General features: G+C 44.9%; 1 protein-coding gene and 1 long non-coding RNA gene across 2 annotated transcripts in view; one reads left to right on the top strand and one right to left on the bottom strand.

Moving 5' to 3' along the window:
• Window positions 1–2,169, bottom strand: part of LOC136621988 (uncharacterized) — a 398,847-nt gene extending 396,678 nt beyond the window's left edge. The window contains exon 1 of the long non-coding RNA XR_010791285.1: window positions 2,117–2,169. This is a non-coding gene — a long non-coding RNA (uncharacterized lncRNA). The remainder of the gene's footprint in view (window positions 1–2,116) is intronic.
• Window positions 1–23,275, top strand: part of LOC136621986 (mucin-19-like) — a 143,372-nt gene that overhangs the window by 7,847 nt on the left and 112,250 nt on the right. Inside the window, exons 2-3 of the mRNA XM_066597910.1 lie at window positions 2,538–2,625; window positions 5,139–5,177. Of these exons, the coding sequence (XP_066454007.1) occupies window positions 2,592–2,625; window positions 5,139–5,177 (73 nt within the window). The 5' untranslated portion in view covers window positions 2,538–2,591. The remainder of the gene's footprint in view (window positions 1–2,537; window positions 2,626–5,138; window positions 5,178–23,275) is intronic.

Raw genomic sequence — 23,275 nt, forward strand, 5'->3', positions numbered from 1 at the left:
ATTAGCTTGTTTACTAATCATTCGGTTTCTCATTTGAACGCACCAACGGTGTATCTGCCTGTATATACAGGTTAAATGAGTCTCTCTGACATCGTTCACTAGCAGCGTGTGCAATCCGTTTCCCCATAGACATACATGTTGCTGTATCTTTGACATTAACTTTGCCTTAAAAACAGCTAATAAATACTTAGGTGCTGGGGTGCAGCTAAGAGTATTACGGGCGTGGACGCTGTTACACACCAGCCTAAGCGGAATTGGTGAAGATTCAGTTCAAAGTAATTCGGACCGAACCAAAGTCTTTGCTCGAATTTAGCGAACCGGCCGGACTGAACTTTTGAAGAGTTTGCTTATCACTAGATTAGGATTTGGTGGGTCCTAAATGTCCGAATTCTTGTATTTCCCGTACGGTGTGGAGTTGTCCAATGCTCTGGAGAGGGGGGGATACTGCGGATTGTATGCGCCCGTTGAATTGATCCAATTAGATTCCATGTTTGCACATCGTTATATATTCCATAATGTTCCAGCCCGCATTGTTCTTGTCCTCAGTCACTGCTGAGCTTAAACAACATAAATAACTCTTGATTGATCAATTAGGACCGGTTTTACGAGCCTCACAATATAATCTACATATTTATAATCAGCATTTTTGGACGCGAGCCTTCGTATTTCCATAATCGGCAAACAATGTAATTTATAGGGAGCAATTTATCAGCGCTGCCAACAGCCGCGTTCATTTCATTTCTACATAAATTGCCAGGAAGTGATTAAAAATCCCTTATATAAACTAGGTAGGTGATGAGCAGGCGGCTCGGGAATGACTGGCGCTGAAGTACCCGGCTTTCCATCATTCATCACTGGTGCCAGCATTCTGCTCTTAGCTGCTCCTTTTTGGCCACAAATCAATTTAGAGCAGACTCAGCTGCTGATGCCCTATCCTTGGTGGGGGTCCACCGCTGGAGATCCTCACTGATCATCAGTTCAATGGCCTACCTTCATTGCAGAGAGAACAGGAAGCAGATCGATCTGCCAAGATTGCAGCGGCCCGGGTTCATATTGCATTGTCTGCTTCTGGCTCTGTCTGTGATGCCAAGTGGCCCGATATCAGCTGATCGGCAGGGATCACGACAGCGACTGACAGGAAACGTCATCAATATTAAAGTCCCAGACTGTTTTTAAAAAACAAAAGAATTTCTTATTTTTGCCTCCCTGTATTTTGAAACTTTTCAATTTATTGCCTTCCCTTTCTCCCCTTTTTCTTCCTTCCCCCCTTCCTCCCTTCCCTTTCTCTCTCTTCCTTTCCTTGTTTTCCCTGTCCCTCCTTCCTTCTGGCGTCCATCCTTCCTTCTCAGAAGGTGTTAGCAGAAGACAACCCCATTTGGTGGTGATGATGAAGCAATCGCTCCTGTAAGGCCGGTCTCACACAGACATTTGTAAAAATGCCATGTTTTTTAATGTGGCATTTTGCAGCATTTTCGAATGACATTTAGGGCTCACACCCACTTGCGTTTTTTAACGCTGCGATATCGCTGCATTTTTTTTTACACAATTGTCACTGGGATTTTCTAATGTTAAAAATGCATCCCAAGTTTGTGCTTTGCAATTTTTGTGTGATGCGTTTTTAACATTAGAAAGTCCCATTGACAATTGCGTAAAAAAAAAACCTGCAGCGATATCACATGAAAACAAACTGCAAGAAAAACATGAGTGTGCCGGAGCCCTTCCAAACAAGTTTGACAGTTTTTTTTAACGCACCCGATCATTGCAGTGGGTAATGTGGTGCGTCAAAAAGCGCAGCAATGCACTACAACAGAACAGACTCCGTTCCGTTAACGCAGTGTTAGAAACTCCACGCTAAAACGCTCATCTAAGAAGCCCCACTGAAATCAATGGAGGCGCAGCACAGCGTTTATACTGTAAACCCGCCTGGGTGAGGGCGGCTGAGGGTATATTAGGGAATGATTCACAACTAACTTATGTGTCCAATGATAAAAACAAAGATTACAATGTAATTATAGGGGATGAGCCCGTTATGTGTAGATGAAGAGAGGGTCTCAAAGTCATCTCTTGTTGGGGCCAAGAGGGGCCCCAGCCCAGCGCAGCATGCTCCCCCTCTTACCATAATTCAACATACAAGGAGGTATTACCAGGGACCCGGCGCCGAGTCTCATCTCTCTCCCATCTTTCTTCCTCTCTGAAAATTAAAGGGATTTTCTGACACTCAGAAAAACTATTGCGGAGGTCACAAAAGACCAAAATCAGACAGAATCACAAGTCAGATGCCCCACAGGTCTGTTGCAGATGCTCTGGAACTAGGAAGGTTCTGCAGTAGTGATGTGCCGGGGACCAGAGAGGCTGTGATGGATATGGGGAACATCTGACAGATGATTATGTCTTAGTTTGGTATTTTGTGCCCAATTTTACTACAAAAAGTGACCCTATTCCATGTTCTACAGCCCCTCCATGACTATTGGCGTGTGTTCACATGTTGCAGATTTGCTGCAGATTTTTAAACTGAAATCATCATTCTTGTATTGCAGAATTCTATTCTCTGACATTGGGACTGATACTCTAGTCCCAGAATAAACAGGACCATGGCACGATGGACTTCTCTGTTACTGCTGGCAGGTAAGTGATCCTCATGATTAAGGCCTTATCCACATGTCCGTATATACGCAACTAAGCTACATGAAAAATCCTGACCATCTGCAGCATTGGTTTCCAATGTATTCATCCAGATGAGCAATTTTTACGCACGTAAAAAGTACTACTTTGGCAACCGAAAATGGCAACCAATTTTATACGGCACTTGAAAAGATTGGTCTTGCCCTATCTTTTGATGAGATACACTGGAGGCTCCCATGGGCTTCTATGTGAGCTGAAAAAAAGAGAGGGTTACCTTGCATACAACGCTGAGAAAACATTACAGCTGTCTCTGTTTAATCATTCCAAGGCATCCGTTCAGATGAGCGATTTTCCGTCACGTAAAATTGGGCAGAAAAGGTAGCGCAAACAGTGTGCATTCCAGCTGTCCACATGGCTGGAAAAGATAGGAATTGCCCTAGCTTTTGCTGGAATATGTAGCCGGTTCCCATAGACTCCCATGGGGGTCTTTGAGAGCCATCAGAAAAGGGGAGGGAGTTTAGCGGCGGCTCACGTTGCTAAAGTCCCTCCTCCTCCCTTTGCCGGCAGCTCCAATAGGCTTCTATGGGAGCTTCTGTTGCCACGATCAGTCAGCAAAGGAAGTAGGAGGGAGAAGAAGAGACTTTAGCAGTGCTAATGCCAACAGAATTCCGGGGCTGCAGCATATATTCAGCCTGGCTGTCTCAATGGGTGAGAAGACTGGTGATTTAGCCGCGACTTGATCGCAGTTTTCTCTCATTCATGCGATTTTCGGCCAAAAATCGCAGCGCACATGTGAAAGAACCCTAATACAGCCTGGACTCCAGACTGATACATTGTAGCAAGCAAGAGATTCATGCAGCTGCTACTACTGTGCTACAGAGCATTGTATACACAGGATACAATTGTATCCACTTCTAAACTGAGAGGAGGAGCGGCTCACGCATACAGAGATCCTGAAAATGATGAGGATTTAAGTCTTTCAGAAAGTTGTTGAAGTTTGGATTTATAGAGAGGCAGAATATTTCCGCGTTCAGCAGATAAAAAAGCTGAAAATTCTACTTCAACATCCACATGCATGATGTTTACCTGCGGGTAATGAGAGTGGAAATCAGCAGAGTTAGCTGTGTTTTTAGCTGTTAAATGCTTATATATTCAGCTTGCATGGAAGTTCCTAATGGCCCTTTTACACGGGACGCTCATGGTGCAGAATCGTTTAAATTGCTATGCTCCCGCGGGAATCTGAGCGATAATCGGCCCGTGTATAAGCATGCAGAAAACGGAACAATGAGCCATTCAATTTTGAGTGATGGTCTGTTTTACTGTGAATGGAGGCGAGTGTGGAGGAGAGGGAGAACGCTCCCCAACCAGCACCCCCTCCATTCCAGCAATACCAGTGATTCTCACTCCTGTGTAAAATCACTGGCACATAACGTCCCACATAACTTCTATATATATATTGGCAATGTCTAAGGTCGCGAAGACACAGCAATCCCTCAGTCCATATAAGAGTTTATATAACTTTATTTTTCTTTAAGGAAACCCAGTGGAGACACAGCAGCCACTGGCAGCACATACACTTATTGCCATAAAAGTAACAAACACTTGCCCATCGAGGTGCTAACTCAGCAGTAGTTTCCTCACTCATTACCACACGTCACAATTATGTCCATACATGTACCCAACGGTGTCAATCTGGGGGTGTCCTTCCCCATCACTTGTGGCCGTACCACAGCCTGGTCTACCACAGATGTCAGGCTTTCAGCTGTCTTTCAGCTTCCCTCTCAGGGCATAGCCCCAGCTCTCTCCCCAGTTTGGCCCGGCTCTGGCTTTTCAGCAGCAGCTCTGCCCCAGCTTTCAGCTGTATTCACACGAGCGTTTTATAGTGGCAATTTTGCCGTGATAAATCGCGCCCATCTGATACATTCCAATGCATCACTTCAGATGGACATTTTTCCAGTGTGTATATATGGTGCAAAAAGTGCATATAGTGCGCATTCCAGGCTGGCCGTTTTTACGCTGTCTGGAAAAGATAGGTCTAGACCTATCTTTTCGACCGATTCCATAGACTCCTATAGGAGCCTATGAGAGCTTCCGGCAAAGGGAGGTGGGAGGGAGTTTAGCAGCGGCTCTGTCAGCAAAGGCCAGGGGCGGAGGGAAGGAGTTAAGCAGAGCTTAATTCTCTCTCCCTGCCCAACGGTATTCCGGACTGACGCCTATACTTTCACCCCCCGGGCTGTCTGATCGGGTGCTGAAACGGGAGATGCTGCCGTGAATTTTCAGCTGCGTTGCAACAGTGACGCCGCAGGCCGGAACTCCAAGCGCCATTGTAAAGGAACCCTTCAGCAGGTAAAGTCAATGTGTCTGATGGTTTTATCTCCTCCAATCACAGTCACACAGCTGTCCCTACTGATCAGCACACAGTCACGCCCCCTAAATGCCATCTTGTGTACTTCTGCAATACTTATACATATATTACTGTGTATTCTATATTAATTTGTTTTCTTCCTTTGATAAAGGGCTCATGGTGACGGTAAACAGCCTGGCTGCCCGCTCAAGTAAGTGGAGAAGGATTTAGTCCAACATATACGGTCCATTCATGGACACTGTGATAAGTCAGATGTGAAAATGTTTAATGTGGAATGAACCATCAACTATGCTTGTAGATAGAATTGTTTAATGATTCACTATGGAAGTCCCATTAGTCGGGTCTGGCAGCTGGGACACCCAATGTACCGACTGGGCTTCAATAGAGAACCTATATGTATAGCTCCTCTCCACTTATGCCAGTGGGGGAAATGGAAACCTGGTGCTGCTTATAGATTAAAGGGGCTTCACATGATTATTTTGAGGATAGGTCATCAGTAGCAGATCCGCAGGGGTCTTACACCTAGCTGTGCACGGAAGCCTCTGTGCTTTGAAATTAGCAGAGCTCGGTATATTGTGTAATGGCTTGGAATGATGCTGCAAGTTCAGTCCTACTCACTCTGCACAGTGTAATGAACCGCCTCAGTTCTGGCAGACAGCGGCTCTTGCACAGCAGCTTTGGCGCTAACACAGAACCTCTGGCAAACGGTTGGCAGGGGCTCTAGATATCGGACCCGCCGATCTGCTATTGATGGCCTGTTGTGAAGATAGTATAATCCTGTAATACCCCTTTAATGTAAATCCACATTATATCACTGCGTACAGGTGCCAGCTATGAGCCCCATACTCTCCATAACAGGCATGCTATATCAGAGCAGTTCAAGCCAACATCTCCCACCCAACAGGAACAATACAGCAGCCCTACAGACTCCATAGTATCTATAGATTCCTCCAAAATCTAATATCTACCATCGCTTAGCCATTCATGCAAGCGTAGAGTGACCGACTATAGATGTCCACCTCTGGGGGAGCAGCTATAGGGGTTCAGAGCTAGAAGTCACGCTCCTGCCCAGGTGCCCAAGAGAGCCCAAAGACCCCTCTGCCACATAAGACACCCATGTTCTAGATGGCACAAGCTCTGCAGAAGACATACCAGTATGTTGTTCCAGGAGCTTAGATGTGTAACTGACAAGTCATAAAAGATAATTACAGAGCAGCCCTTTATGGCTACATTATTGTGAAATCAGCTGCAGGGCACAAACCACAAGCCAAAGCAGTGCGGCTTACATGGTACCACGGTCACAGCATTGCAGTCATGTGATACTTCTGGGCTACCACTTGGGGGGCAGAAGACCCCATATTATGAAGTTGCCATGTAGTAGGCTGTCACACAGCTGCATTAATTACCGTTGGTGTTTGTGATATTAGCTGCAGATCACATGGCTGTGCATTAAGCTACATGTCAGCGGTCAGCAATCCGCGCTGATGGAAAATGTATGCATACTTAGTGGGAAATATTTGCTTGCCATTGCTTGCATATATTGTAGTGATGCCAGGGCTGTGAGGCTTCCATCTAGAGAGCAGCGACACCCAGTGGAGGAATCTGGAATAGAGAGAGCCAAAACCCAAGCGCTTCTCCAGTAACTTATACTCATGAACTTCTGGACAGATAGCGGTTGTCAGCGCCGTCTTCATACGTGTCTCAGCTAATAGATCAGGGTCACTTTAAGAAGGTTTTGTTGCTGATGGTTCTGAACATCAGATCTGGATGGAATGTAAATGTTTCTGTTGATTGTCCAAAACATAAGAAGTTTCCAACTGGTATCACTGAAAGAAACTTGCTGAAGTGCGGAGATGTTGTTTTTTTATACTTGTTATGGCGCCCCCTGGTATATTATACAGGTTATGGCGGCCCCTGGTATATTATACTTGTTATGGCGCCCCCTGGTATATTATACTGGTTATGGCGCCCCCTGGTATATTGTACTTGTTATGTCATTCCCTCGTTACATTCTTGTTGAGGACTGCTCTGGTGTCTTACACTTCTTATCACCAAATATAGTGTTATATACTTATTATGACGCCCCCTGGTGTTACATAGCTGTCATCATCTGCCCTGATGCTACAGAATTGTTATGACACCCCTAGTGTTACATTTCTTATTGCACCTCCCAGTGTTACTTACTTGTAATGTCGCCCTCTGCTGTTACATTCTTGTTATGGCCTCCAAGTAAATGGCCTAAATGAAATAACATTCTTGGCTTCCAAATAATGATATAGTCCCTCAATTAATAATAATGCCCCTTCTAATGCCCAATTAATAATAATAGGTAAAGATAAAGTCCCCTTGCATGCACTGAGCCATGATTGACTCGTCGGGTGACGTCTTCTAGACGGACTGTTTTTTTGCGGGATGGTTTGCCATTGCCTTCTCCAGTCATCTTTTACCCCCCCAGCAAGCTGCACTGTGATTGGTTGTTATATATTATACTGCTGAGGAAACATGAAAGTTGCGCTGTGATTGGTTGTTATATATATTATACCGCTGAGGTAACATGAAAGCTGCGATGTGATTGGTTGTTTATATATTATACTGCTGAGGTAACATGAAAGTTGCGCTGTGATTGGTTGTTTATATATTATACTGCTGAGGAAACATGAAAGCTGCGATGTGATTGGTTGTTATATATATATTATACCGCTGAGGTAACATGAAAGCTGCGATGTGATTGGTTGTTTATATATTATACTGCTGAGGTAACATGAAAGTTGCGCTGTGATTGGTTGTTTATATATTATACTGCTGAGGTAACATGAAAGCTGCTCTGTGATTGGTTGTTATATATTATACTGCTGAGGTAACATGAAAGCTGTGCTGTGATTGGTTGTTATATATTATACTGAGGTAACATGAAAGCTGTGCTGTGATTGGCTGTTATATATTATACTGCTGAGGTAACATGAAAGCTGTGCTGTGATTGGTTGTTATATATTATACTGCTGAGGTAACATGAAAGCTGCGCTGTGATTGGTTGTTATATATTATACTGAGGTAACATGAAAGCTGCGCTGTGATTGGTTGTTATATATTATACTGCTGAGGTAACATGAAAGCTGCGCTGTGATTGGTTGTTATATATCATACTGCTGAGGTAACATGAAAGCTGCGCTGTGATTGGTTGTTATATATTATACTGAGGTAACATGAAAGCTGCGCTGTGATTAATTGTTATATATTATACCTCTGAGGTAACAGGTAACATGAAAACTGCGCTGTGATTGGTTGTTATATATTATACTGCTGAGGTAACATGAAAACTGCGCTGTGATTGGTTGTTATATATTATACTGCTGAGGTAACATGAAAGCTGCGCTGTGATTGGTTGTTATATATTATACTGCTGAGGTAACATGATAGCTGTGCTGTGATTGGTTGTTATATATTATACCGCTGAGGTAACATGAAAGCTGCGCTGTGATTGGTTGTTATATATTCTACCGCTGAGGTAACATGAAAGCTGCGCTGTGATTGGTCGTTATTTCTTATACTGCTGAGGTAACATGAAAGCTGTGCTGTGATTGGTTGTTATATATTATACAGCTGAGGTAACATGAAAGCTGCGCTGTGATTGGGTGTTATATATTATACTGAGGTAACATGAAAGCTGTGCTGTGATTGGTTGTGATATATTATACTGAGGTAACATGAAAGCTGCGCTGTGATTGGTTGTTATATATTATACTGCTGAGGTAACATAAAAGCTGCGCTGTGATTGGTTGTTATATATTATAGTGCTGAGGTAACATGAAAGCTGCTCTGTGATTGGTTGTTATATATTATACTGCTGATGTAACATGAAAGCTGCACTGTGATTGGTTGTTATATATTATACCGCTGAGGTAACATGAAAGCTGCGCTGTGATTGGTTGTTATATATTATACTGCTGAGGTAACATAAAAAAGCTGCGCTGTGATTGGTTGTTATATATTATACTGCTAAGGTAACATGAAAGCTGCGCTGTGATTGGTTGTGATATATTATACTGCTGAGGTAACATGAAAGCTGCGCTGTGATTGGTTGTGATATATTATACTGAGGTAACATGAAAGCTGCGCTGTGATTGGGTGTTATATATTATACCACTGAGGTAACATGAAAGCTGCGCTGCGATTGGTTGTTATTAGAGATGAGCGAACGTACTCGTCCGAGCTTGATATTCGTGTGAATATTAGGGTGTTCGGGATGCTCGTTACTCGTAACGAGTACCACGCGGTGTTCCGGTTACTTTCAGTTTCCTCTCTGAGACGTTAGCGCGCTTTTCTGGCCAATTGAAAGACAGGGAAGGCATTACAACTTCCCCCTGTGACGTTCAAGCCCTATACCACCCCCCTGCTGTGAGTGGCTGGGGCGATCAGATGTCACCCGAGTATAAAAGTCAGCCCCTCCCGCGGCTCGCCTCAGATGTCTTGTGAGTTAGCTGAGGGACAGTGGTATCGTGTTGGAGATGCTGTAGGGAGAGTGTTAGGAGTTAGTGTAGGCTTCAAGAACCCCAACGGTCCTTCTCAGGGCCACATCTATCCGTGTGCAGTACTGTGGAGGGTGCTGTTAGCAGTGTTGCACAAATTTTTTTTTTTTCAAAATCGGCAGTCTGCAGAGCATTGCGCCTTGCATTAATAGTACAGGGACAGAAGTGGTGGTTAGGCAGGGAGAGTGTTAGGAGTGAGTGTAGGCTTCAAGAACCCCAACGGTCCTTCTTAGGGCCACATCTATCCGTGTGCAGTACTGTGCAGGCTGCTGTTAGCAGTGTTGCATTTTTTTTTTCTTTTCAAAATCGGCTGTCTGCAGAGCATTGCGCCCTGCAGTAATACTACAGGGAGAGAATTGTGTAGGCAGGGCCAGAAGACATATCTTATCTGATTGAATATAGTCAGTGGGCCCTCCGCTTCCCAAAAAGGGAAACATTCAATTTGTCCTGCAGGCTTGCGCCAATTTATTTGCTGCCTGGGAAAAGTAACCGCTGTGCTGCACTTCATATAACTGCATTTCTGTGCAACACATATCTTATCTGATTGAATATAGTCAGTGGGCCTTTTCTTTTTTAAAAAAGGGAAACATTCTATGTGCCCTGCCTCTGTCAGTCCTCAGCGTTCTGTGTACGTGTGTGGTGGGTGGAGATAGTAAACAAATCATACGCAGCCAGCTACGTTTAACAGCAGGCTTGCGCCAATTTATTTCCTGCCTGGGAAATCAAATCACTGGTAATACAGCATGCTGAGGGGTAGGGGTAGGCCTATAGGACGTGGACGCGGCCGAGGACGCGGAGGCCCAAGTCAGGGTGTGGGCACAGGCCGAACCAGTGCGGTGGCCAGGGGTAGAGGCAGGGCCAGACCGAATAATCCACCAACTGTTTCCCAAAGCGCCCCCTCGCGCCATGCCACCCTGCACAGGTCAAGGTGCTCTACGGTGTGGCAGTTTTTCACAGAGACGCCTGACGACCGACGAACAGTGGTGTGCAACCTTTGTCGCGCCAAGATCAGCTGGGGAGGCACCACCAACAGCATGCGCAGGCATATGATGGCCAAGCACCCCACAAGGTGGGACGATGCCCGTTCACCGCCTCCGGTTTGCACCACTGCCTCTCCCCCTGTGCCCCAACCTGCCACTGAGATCCAACCCCCCTCTGAGGACACAGGCACTACCGTCTCCTGGCCTGCACCCACACCCTCACCTCCGCTGTCCTCGGCCCCATCCAGCAATGTCTCTCAGCGTAGCGTCCAGACGTCGCTAGCGCCACTGTTTGAGCGCAAGCGCAAGTACGAAGCCACGCACCCGCACGCTCAAGCGTTAAACGTGCACATTGCCAAATTGATCAGCCTAGAGATGCTGCCGTATAGGCTTGTGGAAACGGAGGCTTTCAAAAGCATGATGGCGGCGGCGGCCCCTCGCTACTCGGTTCCCAGTCGCCACTACTTTTCCCGATGTGCCGTCCCAGCCCTGCACGACCACGTCTCCCGCAACATTGTACGCGCCCTCACCAACGCGGTTACTGCCAAGGTCCACTTAACAACAGACACGTGGACAAGCACAGGCGGGCAGGGCCACTATATCTCCCTGACGGCACATTGGGTGAATTTAGTGGAGGCTGAGACAGAGTCAGAGCCTGGGACCGCTCACGTCCTACCCACCCCCAGAATTGCGTGCCCCAGCTCGGTGGTGGTATCTGCGGGGGTGTATGCTTCCTCCACTAAACCACCCTCCTCCTCCTCCTACGCAACCTCTGTCTCGCAATCAAGATGTGTCAGCAGCAGCACGTCGCCAGCAGTCGGTGTCATGCGGCGTGGCAGCACAGCGGTGGGCAAGCGTAAGCAGGCCGTGCTGAAACTACTCAGCTTAGGAGAGAAGAGGCACACGGCCCACGAACTGCTGCAGGGTCTGACAGAGCAGACCGACCGCTGGCTTGCGCCGCTGAGCCTCCAACCGGGCATGGTCGTGTGTGACAACGGCCGTAAGCTGGTGGCGGCTCTGCAGCTCGGCAGCCTCACGCACGTGCCATGCCTGGCCCATGTCTTTAATTTGGTGGTTCAGCGCTTTCTGAAAAGCTACCCCCACTTGTCATACCTGCTCGGAAAGGTGCGCCGGATCTGCGCACATTTCCGCAAATCACACACGCACGCTGCCACCCTGCGGACCCTGCAACATCGGTTTAATCTGCCAGTGCACCGACTGCTGTGCGACGTGCCCACACAGTGGAACTCTACGCTCCACATGTTGGCCAGACTCTATGAGCAGCGTAGAGCTATAGTGAAATACCAACTCCAACTTGCGCGGCGCAGTGGGAGTCAGCCTCCTCAATTATTTACAGAAGAGTGGGCCTGGTTGGCAGCCATCTGCCAGGTCCTTGGAAAATTTGAGGAGTCTACCCAGATGGTGAGCGGCGATGCTGCAATCATTAGCGTCACCATTCCTCTGCTATGCATCTTGAGAAGTTCCCTGCAAAGCATAAAGGCAGATGCTTTGCGCTCGGAAACAGAGTCGGGGGAAGACAGTATGTCGCTGGATAGTCAGAGCACCCTCCTGTCTATATCTCAGCGAGTTCAGGAGGAGGAGGAGGTGGAGGAGCATGAGGAGGAGGGGGAAGAGACAGCTTGGCCCACTGCTGACGGTACCCATGCTGCTTGCCTGTCATCCTTTCAGCGTGTATGGCCTGAGGAGGAGGAAGAGGAGGAGGAGGAGGATCCTGAAAGTGATCTTCCTAGTGAAGACAGCCATGTGTTGCGTACAGGTACCCTGGCACACATGGCTGACTTCATGTTAGGATGCCTTTCTCGTGACCCTCGCGTTACACGCATTCTGGCCACTACGGATTACTGGGTGTACACACTGCTCGATCCACGGTATAAGGAGAGCCTTTGCACTCTCATTCCCGGAGAGGAAAGGGGTTCGAGAACGATGCTATACCACAGGGCGCTGGTGGACAAACTGATGGTAAACTTCCCATCCGACAGCGCTAGTGGCAGAAGGCGCAGTTCCGAGGGCCAGGTAGCAGGGGAGGCGCAGAGATCAGGCAGCATGTACAGCGCAGGCAGGGGGAAATTCTCCAAGGCCTTTGCCAGCTTTATGGCTCCCCAGCAAGACTGTGTCACCGCTCCCCAGTCAAGGCTGAGTCGACGGGAGCACTGTAAAAGGATGGTGAGGGAGTACGTAGCCGATCGCACGACCGTCCTCCGTGACGCCTCTGCCACCTACAACTACTGGGTGTCGAAGCTGGACACGTGGCCTGAACTCGTGCTGTATGCCCTGGAGGTGCTTGCTTGTCCTGCGGCTAGCGTCTTGTCAGAGAGTGTGTTTAGTGTGGCTGGGGGAATCATCACGGATAAGCGTACCCACCTGTCAACTGACAGTGCCGACAGGCTTACACTCATCAAGATGAACAAAGCCTGGATTTCCCCAGACTTCTCTTCTGCACCAGCGGACAGCAGCGGTACCTAAGCAATACGTAGGCTGCACCCGCGGATGGAAGCATCGTTCTCTCTCACCATCCAAAACGGGGACATTTCTGCTTCATCAATCTGTGTATAATATTCCTCCTCCTCCTGAAACCTGACGTAATCACGCTGAACGGGCAATTTTTCTTAGGCCCACAAGGCTCACTCATATAATTTTTCTAAACAATTTTTATACGTTTCAATGCTCTTAAAAGCGTTGAAACTTTAACTTGAACCAATTTTTCGTTAAACTGGGCTGCCTCCAGGCCTAGTTACCACTTCAGCCACATTAACCAAAGCGATTAATGGGTTTCACCTGACATCTTGGTTGGCCATGGCCAATTTTTGGGATGTACATTAGTACTGTTGATACAGCAATTTTTGTGGCCCTCGCCTACAGTGTAATCAAATTAATTTTTAGCCCACCTGCATTACAGCTGACGTTACATCCGCTGTGTTGGGCAATGCAATGGGATATTTCTATGTACCGCCGGTGGCTTCCTGGCACCCACCCCTGCTGTGGGTCCACAGGGAATTATAAATGCATCTGTTTCCACATCGAAAGAACCCCAGTCAGACTGGGGCATGCAGTGTGGGCCGAAGCCCACCTGTATTAAGCACGACATTACTACCTCAGCTGTGTTGGGCAATGCAATGGGATATTTTTATGTACCGCCGGTGGGTTCCAGGGAGCCACCCATGCTGTCGGTCCACAGGGACTTCACAATAGGGAGTTGTACCTGCCTGTGTCTATGAATTAAAAAGCCCGGTCTGACTGGGGCATGCAGACACCTTGACAGAATGAATAGTGTGTGGCACATAGGTTCCCCATTGCTATGCCCACGTGTGCAGCTCCTGATGGCGGTGGCACAGGATTATATTTCTCATTGCTTCTGTACAGCATTGTGGGCTATCGCCCCGCCCCTTTTAAAGAGGGTTGCTGCCTAGCCGTGCCAACCCTCTGCAGTGTGTGCCTGCTTTTCCTGTGGCAGACGCACTTATAAATAGACATGAGTGTGGCGTGGCATGAGGGCAGCTGAAGGCTGCGCAGGGACAATTTGGTGTGCGCTGTGGACAAAGGGTCGTGCAGGGGGGGTTGGGCAGCATGTAACCCAGGAGAAGTGGCAGCGGAGTGTCATGCAGGCAGTGATTGTGCTTTGTTGGAGGTAGTGTGGTGCTTAGCTAAGGTATGCCATGCTAATGAGGGCTTTTCAGAAGTAAAAGTTGTTGGGGGGGGGCCCACTCTTGCCGGTATTGTGGCTTAATAGTGGGACCTGGGAACTTGAGATGCAGCCCAACATGTAGCCCCTCGCCTGCCCTGTCCGTTGCTGTGTCGTTCCCATCACTTTCTTGAATTGCCCAGATTTTCACACATGAAAACCTTAGCGAGCATCGGCGAAATACAAAAATGCTCGGGTCGCCCATTGACTTCAATGGGGTTCGTTACTCGAAACGAACCCTCGAGCATTGCGAAAATTTCGTCCCGAGTAACGAGCACCCGAGCATTTTGGTGCTCGCTCATCTCTAGTTGTTATATATTATACTGCTGAGGTAACATGAAAGCTGCGCTGTGATTGGTTGTTATATATTATACTGCTGAGGTAACATGAAAGCTGCTCTGTGATTGGTTGTTATATATTATACTGCTGAGGTAACATGAAAGCTGTGCTGTGATTGGTTGTTATATATTATACTGAGGTAACATGAAAGCTGTACTGTGATTGTTGTTATATATTATACTGCTGAGGTAACATGAAAGCTGCGCTGTGATTGGTTGTTATATATTATACTGCTGAGGTAACATGAAAGCTGCGCTGTGATTGGTTGTTATATATTATACTGCTGAGGTAACATGAAAGCTGCGCTGTGATTGGTTGTTATATATTATACTGCTGAGGTAACATGAAAGCTGCGCTGTGATTGGTTGTTATATATTATACTGCTGAGGTAACATGAAAGCTGCGCTGTGATTGGTTGTTATATATTATACTGAGGTAACATGAAAGCTGCGCTGTGATTGGTTGTTATATATTATACTGCTGAGGTAACATGAAAGCTGCGCTGTGATTGGTTGTTATATATCATACTGCTGAGGTAACATGAAAGCTGCGCTGTGATTGGTTGTTATATATTATGCTGAGGTAACATGAAAGCTGCGCTGTGATTGGTTGTTATATATTATACTGCTGAGGTAACATGAAAACTGCGCTGTGATGGGTTGTTATATATTATACTGCTGAGGTAACATGATAGCTGTGCTGTGATTGGTTGTTATATATTATACCGCTGAGGTAACATGAAAGCTGCGCTGTGATTGGTTGTTAGATATTCTACCGCTGAGGTAACATGAAAGCTGTGCTGTGATTGGTCGTTATTTCTTATACTGCTGAGGTAACATGAAAGCTGTGCTGTGATTGGTTGTTATATATTATACCGCTGGGTTAACATGAAAGCTGTGCTGTGATTGGTTGTTATATATTATACTGCTGAGGTAACATGAAAGCTGCGCTGTGATTGGTTGTTATATATCATACTGCTGAGGTAACATGAAAGCTGAGCTGTGATTAATTGCTATATATTATGCCCCTGAGGTAACATGAAAGCTGCTGTACTCTGATTGGTTGTTATATATTATACCGCTGAGGTAACGTGAAAGCTGCACTGTGATTGGTTGTTATATATTATACTAATGAGGCAACATGAAAGCTGTACTGTGATTGGTTGTTATATATTATACCGCTGAGCTAACATGAAAGCTGCGCTGTGATTGGTTGTTATATATTATACCGATGAGCTAACATGAAAGCTGCGCTGTGATTGGTTGTTATTAGAGATGAGCGAGCATTGCCTTTAGCAAGTATTTCCCTGCTCGAGACTGAAGGCTCGGGTGCCGGCGGCGGGCAAGGAGCTGCGGGGGAGAGCGGGGCGGAACGGAGGGGAGATCTCTCTCTCTCCCTCTCCCCCCCCCCCCCCCCCCCGATCCCTCGTGCTGATTGCCGCTACTCACCGCTCCCTGCCCGCACCCGAACCTTCAGTCTCGAGTGGGGAGATACTCGCTAAAGGCAATGCTCACTCGAGCAATTGCCTTTAGCGAGTATACTCGCTCATCTCTAGTTGTTATATATTATACCGCTGAGGTAACATGAAAGCTGCGCTGTGATTGGTTGTTATATATTATACCACTGAGGTAACATGAAAGCTGCACTGTGATTGGTTGTTATATATTATACTGCTGAGGTAACATGAAAGCTGTCCTGTGATTGGTTGTTATTTATTATACTACTGAGGCTACATGAAAGCTGTGCTGTGATTCGCTGTTATATATTATGCCGTTGAGGTAACATGAAAGCTGTGCTGTGATTGGTTGTTATATATTATACCGCTGAGGTAACATGAAAGCTGCGCTGTGATTGGTTGTTATATATTATACTGCTGAGGTAACATGAAAGCTGTGCTGTGATTGGTTGTTATATATTATACTGAGGTAACATGAAAGCTGCACTGTGATTGGTTGTTATATATTATACTGAGGTAACATGAAAGCTGCGCTGTGATTGGTTGTTATATATTATACCTCTGAGGTAACATGAAAGCTGCGCTGTGATTGGTTGTTATATATTATGCTGCTGAGGTAAAATAAAAGCTGCACTGTCATTGGCCGTTATATATTATACTGCTGAGGTAACATGAAAGCTGCGCTGTGATTGGTTGTTATATATTATACCTCTGAGGTAACATGAAAGCTGCGCTGTGATTGGTTGTTATATATTATACTGCTGAGGTAACATGAAAGCTGTGCTGTGATTGGTTGTTATATATTATACCGCTGAGGTAACATGAAAGCTGCGCTGTGATTGGTTGTTATATATTATACTGAGGTAACATGAAAGCTGTGCTGTGATTGGTTGTTATATATTATACTGAGGTAACATGAAAGCTGCACTGTGATTGGTTGTTATATATTATACTGAGGTAACATGAAAGCTGCGCTGTGATTGGTTGTTATATATTATACCGCTGAGGTAACATGAAAGCTGCGCTGTGATTGGTTGTTATATATTATACTGCTGAGGTAACACGAAAGCTGCACTGTGATTGGTTGTTATATATTATACTAAGATAACATGAAAGCTGTGCTGTGATTGGTTGTTATATATTATACTGAGGTAACATGAAAGCTGCACTGTGATTGGTTGTTATATATTATACTGAGGTAACATGGAAGCTGCAATGTGATTGGTTGTTATATATTATACTGAGGTAACATGAAAGCTGCACTGTGATTAATTGTTATATATTATACTGCTGAGGTAACATGAAAGCTGTCCTGTGATTGGTTGTTATTTATTATACTACTGAGGCTACATGAAAGCTGTGCTGTGATTGGCTGTTATATATTATGCCGCTGAGGTAACATGAAAGCTGTGCTGTGATTGGTTGTTATATATTATACCGCTGAGGTAACATGAAAGCTGCGCTGTGATTGGTTGTTATATATTATACTGCTGAGGTAACATGAAAGCTGCGCTGTGATTGCTTGTTATATATTATACTGAGGTAACATGAAAGCTGCGCTGTGATTGGTTGTTATATATTATACCGCTGAGGTAACATGAAAGCTGCGCTGTGATTGGTTGTTATATATTATACTGCTGAGGTAACATAAAAGCTGCTCTGTGATTGGTTGTTATATATTATACTGAGGTAACATGAAAGCTGCGCTGTGATTGGTTGTTATATATTATACTGCTGAGGTAACATGAAAGCTGCGCTGTGATTGGTTGTTATATATTATGCTGCTGAGGTAAAATAAAAGCTGCACTGTGATTGGCGGTTATATATTTTACTGCTGAGGTAACATAAAAGCTGTGCTGTGATTGGTTGTTATATATTATACTGCTGAGGTAACATGAAAGCTGTGCTGTGATTGGTTGTTATATATTATACTGAGGTAACATGAAAGCTGTGATTGGTTGTTATATATTATACTGAGGTAACATGAAAGCTGCACTGTGATTGGTTGTTATATATTATGCTGCTAAGGTAAAATAAAAGCTGCACTGTGATTGGCTGTTATATATTATACTGCTGAGGTAACATGAAAGCTGCGCTGTGATTAATTGTTATCTATATATATAAAATTGAATGTATGCGTGTCTGCGTGTCTGTTTGTCCTTTATGCGCTACTACACCATTCATCTGATCGCCATGAAACTTTGGGAAGTTGTTGAGTACACTCATGGGAAGATTATAGGCATAGTACAACTATCGTATGATAAATGGCGCGCGTGCGAGCATCGACAGTTACGCCCCGCCCCCCACGTAGATCGTTTGATTTCCATCATTGCCACCAATTCTCTTACTTCCCAATGTCGTAGAAACATGAAATTTGGCACGAGCATTGATTATGTCATAAATCGGAAAAGCTAATGGGTCCCAACTCGATTATTCAATTCTAAGCGCCAAAGAATTAGCGTTCAAATTTTACGTACGGAATCTAATTTTCTCACTTCGCGATGTCATAGAAACTTGAAATTTGGCACGAGCATTGATTATGTCATAAATAGGAAAAGTTCAAGGGTCCCAACTTGATTATTCAATCCTAAGCGCCAAAGAATTAGCGTCGAAAATTTTACGTACGGAATGTAATTTTCTCACTTTCCGGTGTCATAGAAACGTGAAATTTGGCACGAGCATTGATTATGTCATAAATAGGAAAAGCGAATGGGTCCCAACTTGATTATTCAATTCTAAGCGCAAAAGAATTAGCGTCCAAATTTTACGTACGGAATCTAAATTTCTCACTTCGCGATGTCATAGAAACTTGAAATTTGGCACGAGCATTGATTATGTCATAAATAGGAAAAGTTAGTGGGTCCCAACTCGATTATTCAATTCTAAGCACAAAAGAATTAGTGTCCAAATTTTACGTACGGAATCTAATTCCATCACTTCCCAATGTCATAGAAACTTGAAATTTGGCACGAGCATTGATTATGTCATACATAGGAAAAGCTAATAGGTCCGAACTCAATTATTCAATTCTAAGCGCAAAATAATTAGCGTCCAAATTTTACGTACGGAATCTAATTTTCTCACTTCCTGATGTCATCTATATATATATATATATATATATATATATATATATATATATATATATATATATATATATATGAATGTCTGTCTGTCTGTCTGTTTGTCCTTTATGCATTACTACACCATTCATCCAATCACCATGAAACTTTGGGAAGTTGTTGAGTACACTCCTGGGAAGATTACTGGCATAGTACAACTATCCTACGATAGGTGGCACGCGTGTGAGCATTATCGACAGCTATGCCCCCCAGACAAAGATTGTTTGATTTCCATCTCAAGCACGAAAGCAAAAGGCATTACGAGCAACAGGATGCGTGTTCAACTACAAAATGATGCATCCGCCGAATGTTTCGCTTGACAATTGCTGGATATTGATAATGCTGAGGTAAAAAGTAAGCTGTGCTGTGATTGATTGCTATTTCTTATACTACTGAGGTAACATGAAAGCTGTGCTGTGATTGGTTGCTATATGTTATACTGCTGATGCAACATGAAAGCTGTGCTGTGATTGGTTGCTATATATTATACTGCTGAGGCAACATGAAAGCTGCGCTGCGATTGGTTGTTATATATTATACTGCTGAGGTAACATGAAAGCTGCGCTGTGATTGGTTGTTATATATTATACCGCTGAGGTAACTTGAAAGCTGCGCTGTGATTGGTTGTTATCTAGATATATAAAAACGAATGTATGTATGTATATCTGTCTTCGCAGCAACGCGCGACGGGTAAGCTAGTATATTATACCGCTGAGGTAACATGAAAGCTGTGCTGTGATTGGCTGTTATATATTAAGCCGCTGAGGTAACATGAAAGTTGTGCTGTGCTTGGTTGTTATTTATTATACTGCTGAGGTAACATGAAAGCTGCGCTGTGATTGGTTGTTATATATTATACCTCTGAGGTAATATGAAAGCTGTGCTGTGATTTGCTGTTATATATTATATTTTATACTGAGGTAACATGAAAGCTGCGCTGTGATTGGTTGTTATATATTATACTGTGGAGGTAACATGAAAGCTGCACTGTGATTGGTTGTTATATATTATACCACTGAGGTAACATGAAAGCTGCGCTGTGATTGGTTGTTATATATTATACTGTGGAGGTAACATGAAAGTTGTGCAGTGATTGGTTGTTATATATTATACCACTGAGGTAACATGAAAGCTGCGCTGTGATTGGTTGTTATATATTATACCGCTGAGCTAACATGAAAGCTGCGCTGTGATTGGTTGTTATATATTATACCGATGAGCTAACATGAAAGCTGCGCTGTGATTGGTTGTTATTAGAGATGAGCGAGCATTGCCTTTAGCGAGTATTTCCCCGCTCGAGACTGAAGGTTCGGGTGCCGACAGCAGGCAGGGAGCTGCAGGGGAGAGCGGGGCGGAACGGAGGGGAGATCTCTCTCTCCCTCTCTCCCCCCCCTGATCCCTCGTGCTGATTGCCGCTACTCACCGCTCCCTGCCCGCACCCGAACCTTCAGTCTCGAGTGGGGAGATACTCGCTAAAGGCAATGCTCACTCGAGCAATTGCCTTTAGCGAGTATACTCGCTCATCTCTAGTTGTTATATATTATACCGCTGAGGTTGCATGAAAGCTGCGCTGTGATTGGTTGTTATATATTATACCGCTGAGCTAACATGAAAGCTGCGCTGTGATTGGTTGTTATATATTATACCGATGAGCTAACATGAAAGCTGCGCTGTGATTGGTTGTTATTAGAGATGAGCGAGCATTGCCTTTAGCGAGTATTTCCCCGCTCGAGACTGAAGGTTCGGGTGGCGGCAGCAGGCAGGGAGCTGCAGGGGAGAGCGGGGCGGAACGGAGGGGAGATCTCTCTCTCCCTCTCTCCCCCCCCTGATCCCTCGTGCTGATTGCCGCTACTCACCGCTCCCTGCCCGCACCCGAACCTTCAGTCTCGAGTGGGGAGATACTCGCTAAAGGCAATGCTCACTCGAGCAATTGCCTTTAGCGAGTATACTCGCTCATCTCTAGTTGTTATATATTATACCGCTGAGGTTGCATGAAAGCTGCGCTGTGATTGGTTGTTATATATTATACTGCTGAGGTAACATGAAAGCTGTGCTGTGATTGGTTGTTATTAGAGATGAGCGAACACGTTCGGCCCCGCCCCTTTTTCGCCCGAACACCGAACTTTGCGAACACTTCAGTGTTCGGGCGAAAAAGTTCGGGGGCCGCCGTGGCAGCGCGGGGGGGTGCGGCGGGGAGTGGGGGGGGAGAGGGAGAGAGAGAGGGCTCCCCCCTGTTCCCCGCTACTGCCGCCCGCGCCGCCGCGCATCTCCCCGCCCCCCGGCTGCACCCGGACCATTACGCGCGAACACTGCAGTGTTCGGCAAAGCCGGTGTCCGGGTGCGGATGTGTCCGTAACGGACATGTTCGCTCATCTCTAGTTGTTATATATTATACCGCTGAGGTAACATGAAAGCTGCGCTGTGATTGGTGGTTATATATTATACTGCTGAGGTAACATGAAAGCTGCGCTGTGATTGGTTGTTGTATATTATGCTGCTGAGGTAACATAAAAGCTGTGCTGTGATTGGTTGTTATATATTATACTGCTGAGGTAACATGAAAGCTGCGCTGTGATTGGTTGTTATATATTATACTGCTGAGGTAACATGAAAGCTGCGCTGTGATTGGTTGTTATATATTATACTGAGGTAACATGAAAGCTGTGCTGTGATTGGTTGTTATATATTATACTGAGGTAACATGAAAGCTGCACTGTGATTGGTTGTTATATATTATACTGAGGTAACATGAAAGCTGCGCTGTGATTGGTTGTTATATATTATACCGCTGAGGTAACATGAAAGCTGCGCTGTGATTGGTTGTTATATATTATACTGCTGAGGTAACACGAAAGCTGCACTGTGATTGGTTGTTATATATTATACTGAGGTAACATGAAAGCTGTGCTGTGATTGGTTGTTATATATTATACTGAGGTAACATGAAAGCTGCACTGTGATTAATTGTTATCTATATATATAAAATTGAATGTATGCGTGTCTGTGTGTCTGCGTGTGTGTTTGTCCTTTATGCGCTACTACACCATTTTTCCGATCGCCATGAAACTTTGGGAAGTTGTTGAGTACACTCCTGGGAAGATTATAGGCATAGTACAACTATCATATGATAAATGGCGTGCGTGCGAGCGTCGACAGTTACGCTACGCCCCCCACGTAGATCGTTTGATTTCCATCATTGCCACCAATTCTCTCACTTCCCAATGTCGTAGAAACATGAAATTTGGCACGAGCATTGATTATGTCATAAATAGGAAAAGTTCAAGGGTCCCAACTCGATTATTCAATCCTAAGCGCCAAAGAATTAGCGTCAAAATTTTACGTACGGAATGTAATTTTCTCACTTTCCGGTGTCATAGAAACGTGAAATTTGGCACGAGCATTGATTATGTCATAAATAGGAAAAGCGAATGGGTCCCAACTCGATTATTCAATTCTAAGCGCAAAAGAATTAGCGTCCAAATTTTACGTACGGAATCTAATTATCTAACTTCCTGATGTCATCTATATATATATATATATATATATATATATATATATATATATATATATAATATAATATAAATGTCTGTCTTTCTGTCTGTCCTTTATGCATTACTACACCATTCATCCAATCACCATGAAACTTTGGGAAGTTGTTGAGTACACTCCTGGGAAGATTACTGGCATAGTACAACTATCCTACGATAGGTGGCGCGTGTGTGAGCATTATCGACAGCTTTGCCCCCCAGACAAAGATTGTTTGATTGTTTTGAAAGCTGCGCTGTGATTGGTTGTTATATATTATACTGAGGTAACATGAAAGCTGCACTGTGATTGGTTGTTATATATTATACTGAGGTAACATGAAAGCTGTGCTGTGATTGGTTGCTATATATTATACTGCTGAGGCAACATGAAAGCTGCGCTGCGATTGGTTGTTATATATTATACTGCTGAGGTAACATGAAAGCTGCGCTGTGATTGGTTGTTATATATTATACTGCTGAGGTAACATGAAAGCTGCGCTGTGATTGGTTGTTATATATTATACCGCTGAGGTAACTTGAAAGCTGCGCTGTGATTGGTTGTTATCTAGATATATAAAAACGAATGTATGTATGTCTGTCTTCGCAGCTACGTGCGACGGGTAAGCTAGTATATTATACCG

Source organism: Eleutherodactylus coqui, chromosome 3 (genome assembly GCF_035609145.1).
Source record: "Eleutherodactylus coqui strain aEleCoq1 chromosome 3, aEleCoq1.hap1, whole genome shotgun sequence".
NCBI classification, from domain to species: Eukaryota; Metazoa; Chordata; class Amphibia; order Anura; family Eleutherodactylidae; genus Eleutherodactylus; species Eleutherodactylus coqui.